Source organism: Leptopilina heterotoma, unplaced genomic scaffold (genome assembly GCF_015476425.1).
Source record: "Leptopilina heterotoma isolate Lh14 unplaced genomic scaffold, ASM1547642v1 Lhet_271, whole genome shotgun sequence".
NCBI lineage: Eukaryota > Metazoa > Arthropoda > Insecta > Hymenoptera > Figitidae > Leptopilina > Leptopilina heterotoma.
The window spans coordinates 344,751-358,371 of record NW_025110980.1 but is presented as its reverse complement, the minus strand read 5'-3'; the positions used below and the strand labels follow the sequence as shown (position 1 = coordinate 358,371).

General features: G+C 32.5%; 1 protein-coding gene across 3 annotated transcripts in view; it reads left to right on the top strand.

The window, feature by feature from the left end:
• The window catches only part of LOC122503875 (transcription factor Ken 1), a 163,120-nt gene that overhangs the window by 81,030 nt on the left and 68,469 nt on the right, over positions 1-13,621 (top strand). For 2 of the 3 annotated variants that reach the window (XM_043614625.1, XM_043614624.1), the window contains exons 2-3: positions 3,176-3,299; positions 5,523-5,813. In XM_043614625.1, the coding sequence (XP_043470560.1) occupies positions 3,225-3,299; positions 5,523-5,813 (366 nt within the window). In that variant the 5' untranslated portion in view covers positions 3,176-3,224. The remainder of the gene's footprint in view (positions 1-3,175; positions 3,300-5,522; positions 5,814-13,621) is intronic. The other variant, XM_043614626.1, reaches the window with a different exon arrangement.

Genomic DNA, 13,621 nt, shown 5'->3' with positions numbered 1-13,621 from the left:
ATATTTCAAGCTTTAATTTAAGACCTTGTGGAAGTCTCTAGCACGTCTGGTTAAAGAGAAGAAAAATATTGAAAACCCTCAAAAACACGTTTTTTTGGCTCTTTATCCCCACTTTTCTCAAAATTGTTAATTTTTTATTTGGTCTTGCGCATATGGGTCTTAAGGTGCATATTTCAAGCTTTAATTTAAGTCCTTGTGGAAGTCTCTAGCACGTCTGGTTAAAGAGAAAAAAAATATTGAAAATCCTCAAAAACACGTTTTTTGGGCTCTTTACCCCCACCTTTCTCAAAATCCTGACGTGATGGACAATTTTGAGACACGGGATCGTGTTCAGCAGACAAAACTACGTAAGAAACAACTTCTATATCAAAAATAAAAAAACCTTGTAGGCTGTGTTTTTTATAAGTGTCCCACAACTGGACATATTTTTTTTTGTTGGCAATTGCGATGTGCTCGGAAGATTTGTTCATAACTTTCTTTGAGTCCACCTGAACACTACACTTTCTTTGAATAAAAGTTTCTTTGAATAAAAGTGCGTTGAAACATAGTTTCAACTTTTCTGAGTTTACCCTAATCGAATCTGGATATCCTGAGATATCTTAAGGACATCCTAGGGATATTCTAATTTCCGGATGTGACTAGGACGTCTGTAGGATATCCTTGAATATCCGTTGCTGTTAGGGTAATTTATAATAGTGCGTGCGATCCGTGTTTATAGTAACACAATTCAAACAAAGATTTGTGTTAAAAGATAGTTTCAAGCATGTTTTTAGGGAAATGGTCGATATCCTGTGAACATTGTGTTCTTAAAACAATGTACGAATCATGATATGGATGGCAAAAAAGTGTTTCATTAGTATTATTTCTGATTACGAGAAACTGGTTTTAACAGTGTTTTCTAAACTCTGTTACTATCACAAATTATATGTTTTAAACATTTATTAAACCTTCAATTTTTGCTCTCATTTTCGACAGGGTTCTTATTCAATGTTTTCCCTATAAAGTTAGCTGAACATTGTATGGAAGTTAAAGAAATTTTAAACTTTCACACCTTGTGAAACATTGTAAAACAGTTGACATTTTAAAAATTACTTCGAGTTTCATGAGCTTCGCAACTGAAGATTTACTGGATGATATACTTAATCATATTAATTTATTAAAAAAATTGCAAACTTTGCTAAAGTCTGTAAAACACAAAAATTTGGTCCATTTTTGCAAGTGATATTAGGTTTTGACAAAGAAATAACAAAATCGTACACTGTGCTACCGACGGACATCTTGAGTCAGTACCATGTTAGTGTTATATTCAAAAATATAAAATTTTGTCATATATAATAATATTAAAAATATTACCAACAGTGAATTTACAATTTCAATTTTTTATACATATACCACTTTTTTATGGAGAGATTCCTTTTTATAAAAAGTGAATAAATTTCTACGCTACAACAGAATAAAATCAGTACAATTTTTTGGATAATTAAATGGTATATTATTATATTATTACTACTTACATAAAGTTTTATTAAAATTGGCTAAGGTAAAAGAAAAAAGGAACATTAAAAAACCATACCAAAAAGAAGAAGGTCTTAAATTGAGTCCATATCATATCGACCTTCAATAAACTGAGATTGGAAAGGATTGTATAACCTTGAGTAAGAGTCGCAGAGCGGGCGTGAATTCTATACATATTCTTACAATACTTACTACACCACATCGCGCATATTTCTATTTGTATACGTAACATTCTTACGTAGGTGCACGTGCTTCGAAGGTGATGGGGCAATCAATTAGAACGTAGATTAACAACAGAAGAAATGGAAAAAATCTTTCTTAACTTATGAATCTAATCTTTATTTCTACTATTCTTAAAAAAACATGAATTTTCCTAATGTATTAATAGTTATAAATGAAGTTTTTTGAAAACCATACTATTTTATGCCAGTGATGAGACTCATACATACTATCCAGTGAGCAAAAAAAATACATTTGCGTTCGAGGAACGTTCCTTAAACGTTTCATGTCTGCCGAATTAACATTTTAAAGTCGTTTAATGTTTTAGGAACGTTCGTCGAACGAAAATGTTTTATTTGCCCACTGGGCACTTAAGATGAGTGTAGTGAATTATACTATTTGGTGTGAAGGGTAAAAAAATTTCCCTCAAAATATGTCAAACATAAAAAATTAGTTTTTTCATATAAATGTCGTTCTAAATAATACACGTTTATCATACTATTTTATATATTTATCATGTCCATTTTCCATTTCATATCATGGAGCGAAAATAAGTTTAAAATTCAAAGTCATGTTTAACGTAATTTTTATTTTTCTTTGATTAAAAAAGAGACTTACTTTTTTGATATACAGAATAAATTCTTTTCTCAGAGTTACAAATATCACAAATTGATACTCTATATAGAATCAAAGTAATGCATTGTTTCGAATTTTTGATCTTGAGTGAGGTATCAGCTTGAACCGAATATTGGAATCATTTTTAAAAATGATGCGGAAATAAGTATCATTTTTTGATACTATATAAACTATCAAAGTATATGTCATGACTGATAAGCACCATTGGGAAATTAACTATTTAATTTCTTCATTTAAAGGAATATATTCTTAACTATTAATAATAATCTTAAATTGTCTTAATACTCGTTATTGAATCCATTTAACAATCCTTCCAATTCCTGATCGACGTCCATTTTGTATCTTCAATTTTTTACATTTGACTATATATTTTTATTCAGTCACATTACAAATCCTTGAATCAGTACCTATTTAACAAACTCAAAAACCCCTAAGAGAATATTTTAGGGTAAATTCTTTAAATTTTTGTCAAAATGTCACAAGTGTGATAAATTCAAATGTTAACTTCTTTTAATATGATAATTTTAAATTTTGAACGTATTATAGTTTGTTGATAATTTTTGGGGGTACAAATCAGTTTAATTATAATACAAAATATATTAGCATAAATATAAAACTGTGGTTATATAGTGAGGGATAGCAAAGTAAAAGTGAAAAAATTGTTAAATCGAAATTTTAAAAATGTCATATAGTAAATGCGTTCTGAAATTTTAAATGCGTTTTTCTCAAAACTACACTTTTCAAAACTGCATACAATGTAACTCACTTAATTTTTGATACCACTATGCGCATGTTTATTTTTTAGGTTGAAGGGGTACACGATAGGGAAATATTAACTAATGGGAACTTAACTTATGGGAGATTCTACTTATAACCAATGCAATTCACATAGACAGTGGCGCCCTCACTTAGGTGAAAATTTGTTGCAGGTAATTTTTATCCCTAAATCAGGTTAAAATTTATACTTTTTTTTCTTGTGTGGGTTGTATAACACCTTAATAGTGGAAAGCATTTCATCCATAAGAATTCTCTATATTAGAATTAACTTCTTTGAAACGGAACTTCATATTGGCTAAACAGTTCCTCTTTTCTAATAAATAGAATAAAAACAATTATTTTTTTGTTTCTGAAACAGTTGATGTTTGAGATTAATTTACAGATTTAAAATTAAGTACGAAGTCAATATATTAACCAAAGCTCACCTGTAAGAAGTTCTGAGTATATCCGCAATATTTTATTTTGAGAATTGCCAATGCCGCACTTCAAGTTATCTTTGAATACATAAAAGATTAAAGATCAATAAGTTTACCTTTTTTAGTTTTTTGACTCGTATTTGCATAAAAATAAACTAAAAATTCAAACCAAAATTTATAATTACAGTGGAACTTCGATTTTCCGTCTCTTGGATTATCGTCACCGCGTTTATCCGTCACTGTATGAGTTCAATTTTTTTTTATTTTTATGAAATAACATTTGAAAATTTATTGATTGGTATGTGCAATAAAATGATGCAAATTGTAAAAACGACTATAAAGCAAACAAAAATCAGACTTTTTGTTAAAAAATTAATTTTTCTTTATAACCTCGGTCGAAATTACGTCCCTCTTCGATTTCGCAGCAGAAAGTCGAACATTTGTGCTTCGGTTGATCTACACACTCTCCTTCTGTCAAAGCGGGAACAAAAGAATTCTCTGTCGGTAACTGCGAAAATTGCGAGTTCAATAGAAATTTAATGAATAATTTTTATTGGTATATCAAATGAGACAAAAAATTAACAAGAAAACTTTATATTCTACTAAAATAAATTCATTATCCACTAGTTCTAAAAATTCGAATAAACAAAATCTATGATTATTTTCAAAAATTACTTCTTTTAATAAATATTAAAGACTTTAATAAAATATTTATTAACCCAACTCGTGAAAATTCTTTGGTAATTTTCAAGCTACGTATTTATAAATAAAACGGTTGACAATTTATACCAGAGGTACATTTTCTAAAGGTTTTGGATGTGCTCTTTCCGATTCCGTTGTCAAAAATAAATTTCGTCCAAACCAAAATTAAATATGGCGGTATTAATGTCAAAAATCAAAAAAAAAATTCATTTTTTCAAGTTTGACACCTCGAAAAAGTGTAAGAATAAAATTCTATTTAAAACCATCAGTGCATAAAAATGATACACTTTCAAGAAAAGTAAAGTAGAATTAAAAATTTCAAGATGGCGGACCAATATGGCGTCAAATCTAAAGTAAAATTTAAAAATTTTGGGCAATATTCTTCATATTGCCGAAAAGTCAATCAATTCGCTTGAAATTTATTACTCGGGGGTTTTCGGTGTCGCTGATTTCGAATATGAACTATATTTTCAAAAATTCAAAATGGCGGATTCAATATGGCGGACAAGAAACTTCAAATTTCATTATATTGGCTTAAATCTTGTAACTCGGGGGTTTTTGAGGTCGCTGATTACGAATATGAACTTTATTTCCAAAAATTAGAAATGGCGGATTCAATATGGCGGACGAATTTTATAAACTTGATCAAACTCACTTGAAACCTGTTACTCTGGGGTTTTTGGAGTCGCTGATTACAAACCCCCGAGTTACAAGATTTAAGCCAATAGAATGAAATTTGATGTTTCTTGTCCGCCATATTGAATCCGCCATTTTGAATTTCTGAAAATGAATTTCATATTCGTTATCAGCGACCCCAAAAACCCCCGAGTGACAAGTTTCATGTAAATTCGATGAATTTTTGTAAAACTCGTCCGCCATATTGGATCCGCCATTTTGAATATTTAAAAATGAAGTTGATATTCATAAACAGCGATCCCAAAAACCCCCGAGTAACATGTTTTAAGTGAATTTGAACAATTTAAAAAAATAAGTTTGCCATATTGAATCCGCCATTTTGAATTTTTAAAAATGAATTTCATATTCGTAATCAGCCCTGTTTGAACATTGCTTGGTAATATTGCCACAACATTGCCAGGCAATAATGAAACAATATTAAGCTCAAATATTGTGCTATTTGGGTAAGCTGTAATGTATAAAAAATGAGTTTTTCTGGGATATTTTAGTAAAACGCTTTTTTATCACTGTCTACTAACAACAAAGAAACAAAAGGCTAATAATGGATAATTTATTTTCCAGGCAATGTATCCTGACGGTCTTTTGACACTTCACTACGGGAAGCATCCCGCAACATTAGCTGAAGAGGTCGGGGCATGGTACTCCGGAGACCGCCACGTGGATGTCACTCTTGCTTGTGATGATGGTTCTGTTGTGAAAGCTCATCGCGTTGTACTAGCAGCAGCCAGTCCCCTCTTAGCTAATCTTCTTCGAAATCCTGCGCTGGATCATGTAGTACATTTTTCTGGGGTTAGGAAGACTCAACTAAGTCACTTGCTTGAATTTTTATACAATGGAGAAGCTCTTATTCCGGTATAATATGCATAATATGTTTTACAAAATATAAATAGGTTAAAGTAGTTATTTTAAAGGGATTTTTTAAATGTTACTATTAATTCAATCTTTAAAATTTCCAGCAGTTTCTTTAACATAAAACTGGTTCACTTTCCACATTTCATTGAAACTTTTGCAATACGCAATGCGTCGACTTCCTCGAGATTTTATTAATTTATTTAATAGCTTAAATTTAATCTTTAGAACGTGGGTATTGACTCGCGAATGAAGCTCACAAGGGCAAGAGAGAATTTTCATCAACGATGAGAAGTCCTTCTAATGTTTGAACAGTTGCAAGCTGATGATGAACCAACGTGCGTGAAAATTTGTTAGACTTACCAGTCGACGAGAACTCAGGAAAGTCGGTTGACAATACACAAAACTCGAGAGATGATGGCAGTGAATAATTAAACCAAACACTAGATAAATAGCTAATCAAAACTTTAATGAAAAATAATTTTCAGGAATTGAGCCTCCGGAAAGTATAACCACACATAAAATTCTGACCGCCATGCTAATTCAATGGGCGTCAGAATTTTATGTGTGGTTATACTTTCCGGAGGCTCAATTACTGAATAATCATATTTATTTAAAATAATAAATCGTCACTCACGACGTTTCGATATGATCATTGATATCCTCTTTAGGTGAAAAGAATCTGTTAAAAATTTATAAATTTAAGTAACATAACCTCAATTTCTCGTGATAACAAACAAAGTCGAAATTTTACAACCATAAGATCTGCTCAGCGCAGAAAGAGTACATTCATTCATTTCTATTAAACATCATCTGGTACTAGTTTTTGTACGAATTTTAAAGAATCTACGAAGAAAGAGAAACTATAATGTTCACTATATAAAAAAGGTTCTAAATTAGAGCTGATTTGGTAGGGGACTAGGTTCGGTTGTGGGCATAGTTTCGTTTTTGACTTATAACTTGCGTCCAAGTAGATATTAAACTAACATATGCATAATATGTATTTAAAGCTAGGGACCTTAGCTAACTACTGGTGAAGAAACTGAACTGATTCTGTCAAGTAGAAAATTTTTATTAAAAATTTAATAAAGTGGTCATTTTTATAACAAAGAAAATTTTGGTTCGGTTTTGAGCACTCTTGAAAAATCTACTAAAAATGCAAAAAAATTAACCAAGTAACCATTCATTAACTACGTAAAGATGATTTTTTCTAATTTTGACCTCCCCTCCTCCCCATGTAAAGATATATAAGATTTCTCACACTGAACCTCAGCAGCACAGTTACTAGCTACGAACGACGCATAAAAATCAAAGTCTTGTTATATTAATTTCCGTGCTGGACCACGAAACTCTTAGAATTCATAAAACATTATTAAATATTGTAAGAAATTACTTACGATCATATCGACGACGATATTTCACGATTTGTCAAGAATAATAGTGGTGTCCAGAGCCGAATTAATTTGAGTGCTCACAACCAAACTTTACCATCATTTTAAAAATTGGTATTCGTTATTATGGATCCGCCATTTTGAATTTTGAAAATATGACTTCAAATTCGTAATCAGCGACCTCAAAAACCCCTAGCTACCAAGTTTCATCAAAATCTACAAATTTTTTTAAAAATTCATATACCACAAAAAATTGGACATATTTTTTGTGGTTAGGAAAAAATGTACATGTGCTGGATCAAAACGGACACCGGATTCGTGTTCAGCGACCCAAAATACATGAGGGTAGTGCACTCTAATCTTCCACCTCCTACCTTTTTTATTTTTGTGTGGATGTGTATTTTATCCCGTCATATTGGATTCACCATTTTGAATAATAAATTCTGGAATTGTATTTAAAAACACATAAGCACTATACAGTTTCATCAAAAGAGGTTTTTTGTTTATTTGAAAAAAGTTTTATAGATCCAAAGTACAGTTTTATGATTTTCTAACAAAATTCCCCATATTTAGTCAATGGCTCTTAAGCGATCACTTTATATTTTTAAAAAGGGGCAATAAATTTAAATTCTTTAGTATTTGATAAGTTAGTGTACCAAGTTTCATCTATTTTCATTCAAAATTGACGTGGTGACATTTTTGTCCAAAAAAATAAAGTTTTTGCTCCACTGTGCACCGTAGGTGTTTTTTTTTTGTAAAATTTTATACCAACGGAACCCTATTGGTGAGATTCTTGCGTCCTTAGTCAATTTTGTGTCCCCCTAGCTGCTAAAGTATTTGACCTAGAGAGCTCAAATTTCGTACAGATATTTATTTTCTCATGTAGATTACAGGAAAAATATAACGAATGTGATTGGAGGTGATGGCCATAGCTTTGTCAAGGAATTTGTACGATTTTTGTCGAAAAATGCAAAAAAGTAACCATTACCCTCCTTAACTTCTAAACTATTTAACATGGAGAGCGAACATTTGGCATACTGGTTTATTTTAAAGATAACATTACTGGAAAAATGTAGAGTACTTGCTATGTAATAATGGCCATTGCGTGGTCGAGGAAAAACTAAAAAAATTCTTAAACACATTTTTTTCTTACAACTTTTACATTATTTTACCTAATTAGCTAAAAATAGGTATCTAGTATATTTTTACAGACTAACTACAAAAAATGTATTTAAGAAAATTTTTTAAAAAATTTCTTTTTTCTTTTTGTACTAAATGATTTTAATATCGATATACCCAACATGGCGGGTGAACCCGCCATATCATTGCCAGTGCATCTCCAACTTGTCCAATTTTTATACTTATAATTATCGATTAAATTCAACAGAGAATCTTAAAGTTATATACCCCAACTTTTCTGATGACCATTACACTGAAAAAAAAATTTGACAGAATGTTCTTTTTACTTAGGCAATTTTTGCTTAAGAACAATAGCAATATACGTAAAGCAATTGTTTCTTTAGAAAAAAGCAATTTTTGCATTTAAAAAAGGTAAAAATTGCCTTAGTTGAAATTTTCGCCTTTAAAAAAGGCAAAAATTGCTTTTTTTAAAGAAACAATTGCTTTGCATGTATTGCTTTTGTTCTTAGGCAAAAGTTGCCTGAGTAAAAAGCACATTCTGTCAAATTTTGTTTTAGTGTAGATAACTTTTAACTTGAAAAAAGTATCTAAAATTTGTCCCTTTTTATTTCCAATAAACTGATAAAATTCTAAAAAAAAATACGACAAACATGTCGTTGTTAAGAGAGCATTAGTTAAGAGCATTTGAACCATTATGACGTCACAGTATGACAACACAAATCTTTCCCCCAAGTGAAGAATCCTTTATTGGATCCTAAAGAGATGCTTTAAGGTTCCTCAACAGGAACCCTTAAGGGTTCTTCGGGGATTCTTTACAGAATCCTACATAGGATCGTGACAAGATCCGTTACAGGATATTGAAACAAGGATCCCATACATACAGGATCCAGTGCAGGGCCCTGCAGGGGGTCGATTCTGTAACTTTTCCAGTTCCCACTCTCACTTTCCACTTTCATTTCCCACCTTCCACTCCTACTTCCCACTCTCACTTCCCACCTTTCACTTCTACTTTCTACTTCCTACATTCCACTCCCACTTTTACTTCCCACTTTTTACTTTCCACTTCCTACTCTCACTTCCCATTTTCTACACGGAGAAACTTTAGTTTGGAAAATTAAATATTATAATACTGAATTTTACAAAAATCGAATAGCAAACGAGGATATAACGGTATTTTTGTAAATATTACTATTTAAATACACTGCAAGCCCGATCAGCGGTCAGCTCCGGGGGTGCTCGACCGCTGATCGGGCGTAAACATATAGGACCGTACGAACTGTTTTATGATGGGGTACCATTACTTGACTACTGAATTTTTTTTAAGGGGCCAGAGCGTCTTTAATGTATACGCTACTGCCACAACTTTTCGACTCCCTCTTTGCCCCTCGCCCGCCCCATCTACAAACGACGTAAACAAGCGACCACTGATCGGGTGACCGCTGATCGGGCTTGCAGTGTACTATACTGAGTGAGCTCCCTCAATATCGGAAAAAATAATATAATAACTAGAGATTTATATTTTAAAACAGTAGCAAATTTCAATATAAAAATAGGAAACTGAAGTTAGTGAATCGTTGAAAGTGATTTTTATAAATATATTAATAAGTAAAAAAGAATTATAAAACTTACAAAAACTATGGTAAAAATTCATCTTGTGAGAAAATAAAATTACTTTAGTTTTTTGAGAATACTTATATAAAAGTTGGAATGCCATGCGCAGCAATAGGAAAAAAAAGATGAAGTCACACTTGATACTAGTAAACTTTGCCACAGTCAGTATTGGATGTTCCACTTGCACTTCTAAATATTATGCAGGAAACATATTTTTTTTATTCAATAAAGTTTAAATATACTATTTCAGATTTACAAATTACATGTGTATTTAATTTACATTCAAGTTAAAATTACAGTAAAAATAGAAATTAAATGTAAATAAAGTATAATTTAAATAACAAATTAAACTAAAAATTAAGTATTTACTATCTAACATATTTTTTGTCATTCTTAGAATTAAATTTTTAAATTTTGAATTTTAAGTACAATTAAATTAACTTGATCTGTCAAAAAATATTTAGTTTACAAATATTTTATATTGAAGTTTTACGTTAAGAAGATTTCCTATTTACTTCCACGTGATTAAATGTAATCGATCATATTCGACAACAATCTTTCACGATCGGTAAAGTTCGACCAATCGCGTATGTCCTTGAAAAATGAAATTCCTATTTTCAATGGGAATCTTTTCAACAATCAATTTTAGATTATACAATAGTCAACTTCAGGATGAGCAATCATTTCAGCACTTCTGCTTCTTTTAAAAAAAAATAGTAATTTTTCTATAACAGAGTGTAAGATGTAAAATTCGAACTTTTACTTTTCATAATTATTATTGACAAAATTCTTTTTGTGAATATCTCTTTTTCCTAATTTACAAATCATATAGATTTTAATAATCATTCCAACTCACTATTGTAATTACTAATAGTCTACTATAATTTTAAATGATATCGATAAATGTATTTTGCACTATAGAAGTAGAAAATAATTTCATTTTTATCTCTATATCCTCTCTTACTATTGGTTTTTGTAAAAATAATTATTATAATGGCAAATTTTCCAAACTAAAGTTTCTCCGTGTACTTTCCACTCTCAATTACCACTTTTTACTTCCTAGACACACATTCGACTCTCACTTCCCACTCCCACCTTCAGTCTTCCACTTTCACTTCCTACTCTCTTTTTCCACTTTCCACATTCTACGTTCCACTGTCACTTCCCACCTTCTACTTAAAATCTCACGTCCCACTTTTCACGTTCTACACACACTTCCCACTCTCACTTCTAATCACCTACTCTCACTTTCCATCTTGCACTTCTAATTTTACTTCTCACTTGGTGATTAGAGATATAACATTTTACGCAAAATACTTTTGAATGATTTGATTTCGAACATCTTCATTGTCGTCAATGTGATTTTCATTATTGGAATTCTGTTCTCCCTGTTCGCTTACGAATATTGTTTAAGAGACATGTGTATTAGGAAACGATTAGGAAAGTAGTAAAAAACATTAGGAACGATATTAAATGCTTGCTGCAAGCATTTAATATCGTTCCTCATCAAATTAAAGTAATTTTATATTTAGATAAGGGAGATTGGGGAATTTTGGGCCACACTTTTTTTAGCTCAATATCTTACACACAAATTTTTTTAAAAATATTTTTTGTGTCAGTAGGAGGTATAAACTAACATATATCATAGTCAGTTTCCCAAAATTATCACTTACCTTAAAGAAATTTATGTTTTACCAAAAAGTGCAATTTTATGTTTTTACCGTGCACGTCCAGTATAAATATTTTATTTGAACGTGAGATGACCTTGAAGAGGCCCTCATAGGGTAACTGTAACGGTGATTTTGGTCAATCGTGTCGCAGGAACACATAATCATCTGTTGACAGATCCTTGAAAACGAAAGTAGTCCTTGTTTCTTGCCTGGATCCTTGCGTTGGTCGCAGCTGTTTCATATGTTCTCGCAAGTTCTGAACAAATGTACATTGAGTTGTGGAATCAGAATAATGTACCGACGAAGAAAGAAATTCTCCAGGAAGCCGAAGTTGGCTTCGAATCTACAGCATCTCCGCTGCTGTAGATTGCAAGTCTTCCTTCCACGCTGAACGTATTCCTAACATGACTATTAGTAAAGATTCAGTCCACCGTGAACTGTTGTGGCACTTTATCGATGCGTTAAGTTGCCTGTGAAGTAGTTCTATCATGCCATTTGCTTCAGGATGATATGCTGTGGTCCTAAAATGTGTCGTGCTTGTTAGTTGATTCAATTCTCTGAACAGATGCGACTTAAATTGTCTTCCTTGGTCGGTAGTTACTCGTAACAGCGTCCCGAAGCGTGCTATCCAGTGTGTGTAGAAAGCGCGTGCAACTGTGGCTGCTTCCTGGTCCTGCATTGGCACAGCTTCCGGCCACCGAGAAAATCTGTCAATGCAGGTGAGACAGTATCTGCATCCCTCTAAGCTTGGCAATATGGCGATGTCTAAATGCTCATGCTCAAAGCGTTGTGACGGCAGCTGAAAAGTACCCGTTTCAGACGTTACGTGACGTGTTACCTTTGCTCGTTGACATTTTAGGCCGTTCCTAGTCCAATTGTTGCAATATTTTTTCATCGACGGCCAAACGTAACCTTGTGTTACCATTTTGATCGTCGCCTTTATTCCTGGATAACTAAGATTATGTTTGGAGTTGAACACTCTGAGACGTAGAATTTCCGGAATATACATATGGGTGAGCGATTAAGGTGCTCACATCACATATTAATGAGACGTCTGGTCCGTACCAGGAATTTTTATGATTTTTAGTTGCAAGGAACCTGAATCTTCCATCTCCATCCTTCGTAGATCCGGATCCTTTCTTTGTGCCACCTCTAGTTCCATAAGGTCTAATGCTGGTTCGATTTCGTGGATGCGGGATAAGGTATCAGCGACGACATTTTCTTCCCCTTCAACATGTTGGACGTCAGTTAAGAATTGTCCAATGAAATATAAATATCGGAACTGACGCAGGGTGCATTGTTAATCCTTCTTCTTAAACGCATACGTTATCGGCTTATGATTAGTGAAAATTGTGAACACAGTTGCTTCGAGCATGTGTCGAAAGTATTTCACAGCTTGGTAAATTGCGAGCAATTCTCTGTCATAAGCAGCGTATTTGCGTTCAGAAGAACTTAATTTTTTTGAGAAAAACGATAGCGGTTGACAAGATCCATCCACCTTTTGATGAAGTGATGCTCCTATCGAAAAGTCGGACGCATCACAAAAAATCGCAAGCGGACAGTTGATAGTTGGATGTGCAAGCAAAGCAGCTTGCGCTAAGGCGTTTTTAGTTTCTTTAAAAGAAAGTTCAGCTTCCTTAGTCCATGAAACTGGTGTTTTGCCTTTCACGTTACCGCGGAGAAGTTCATTCAAAAGAGCTTGAATTTTTGCATGTTTTGGTATGAACCTTCGATAGAAGTTAATCATGCCCAAAAATCGCCAAAGTTGTTTCACTGTCTCTGGACGCGGAAAGTTTTTAATCGCCTCAACCTTTCCCGGTAAAGGTTTTGTCCAAATACGCACTTTGATGGATTAATCACTACTCCACATTCTTTCAATTGATTAAATACGATATTAAGTTGCTAAAGATGTTCCTCGACGGAAGATGACGCAACCAAAATATCATCGATGTAAGCGTAATAGAAGTCAAGATCTCTCAACACCTCATCTATGAACCTC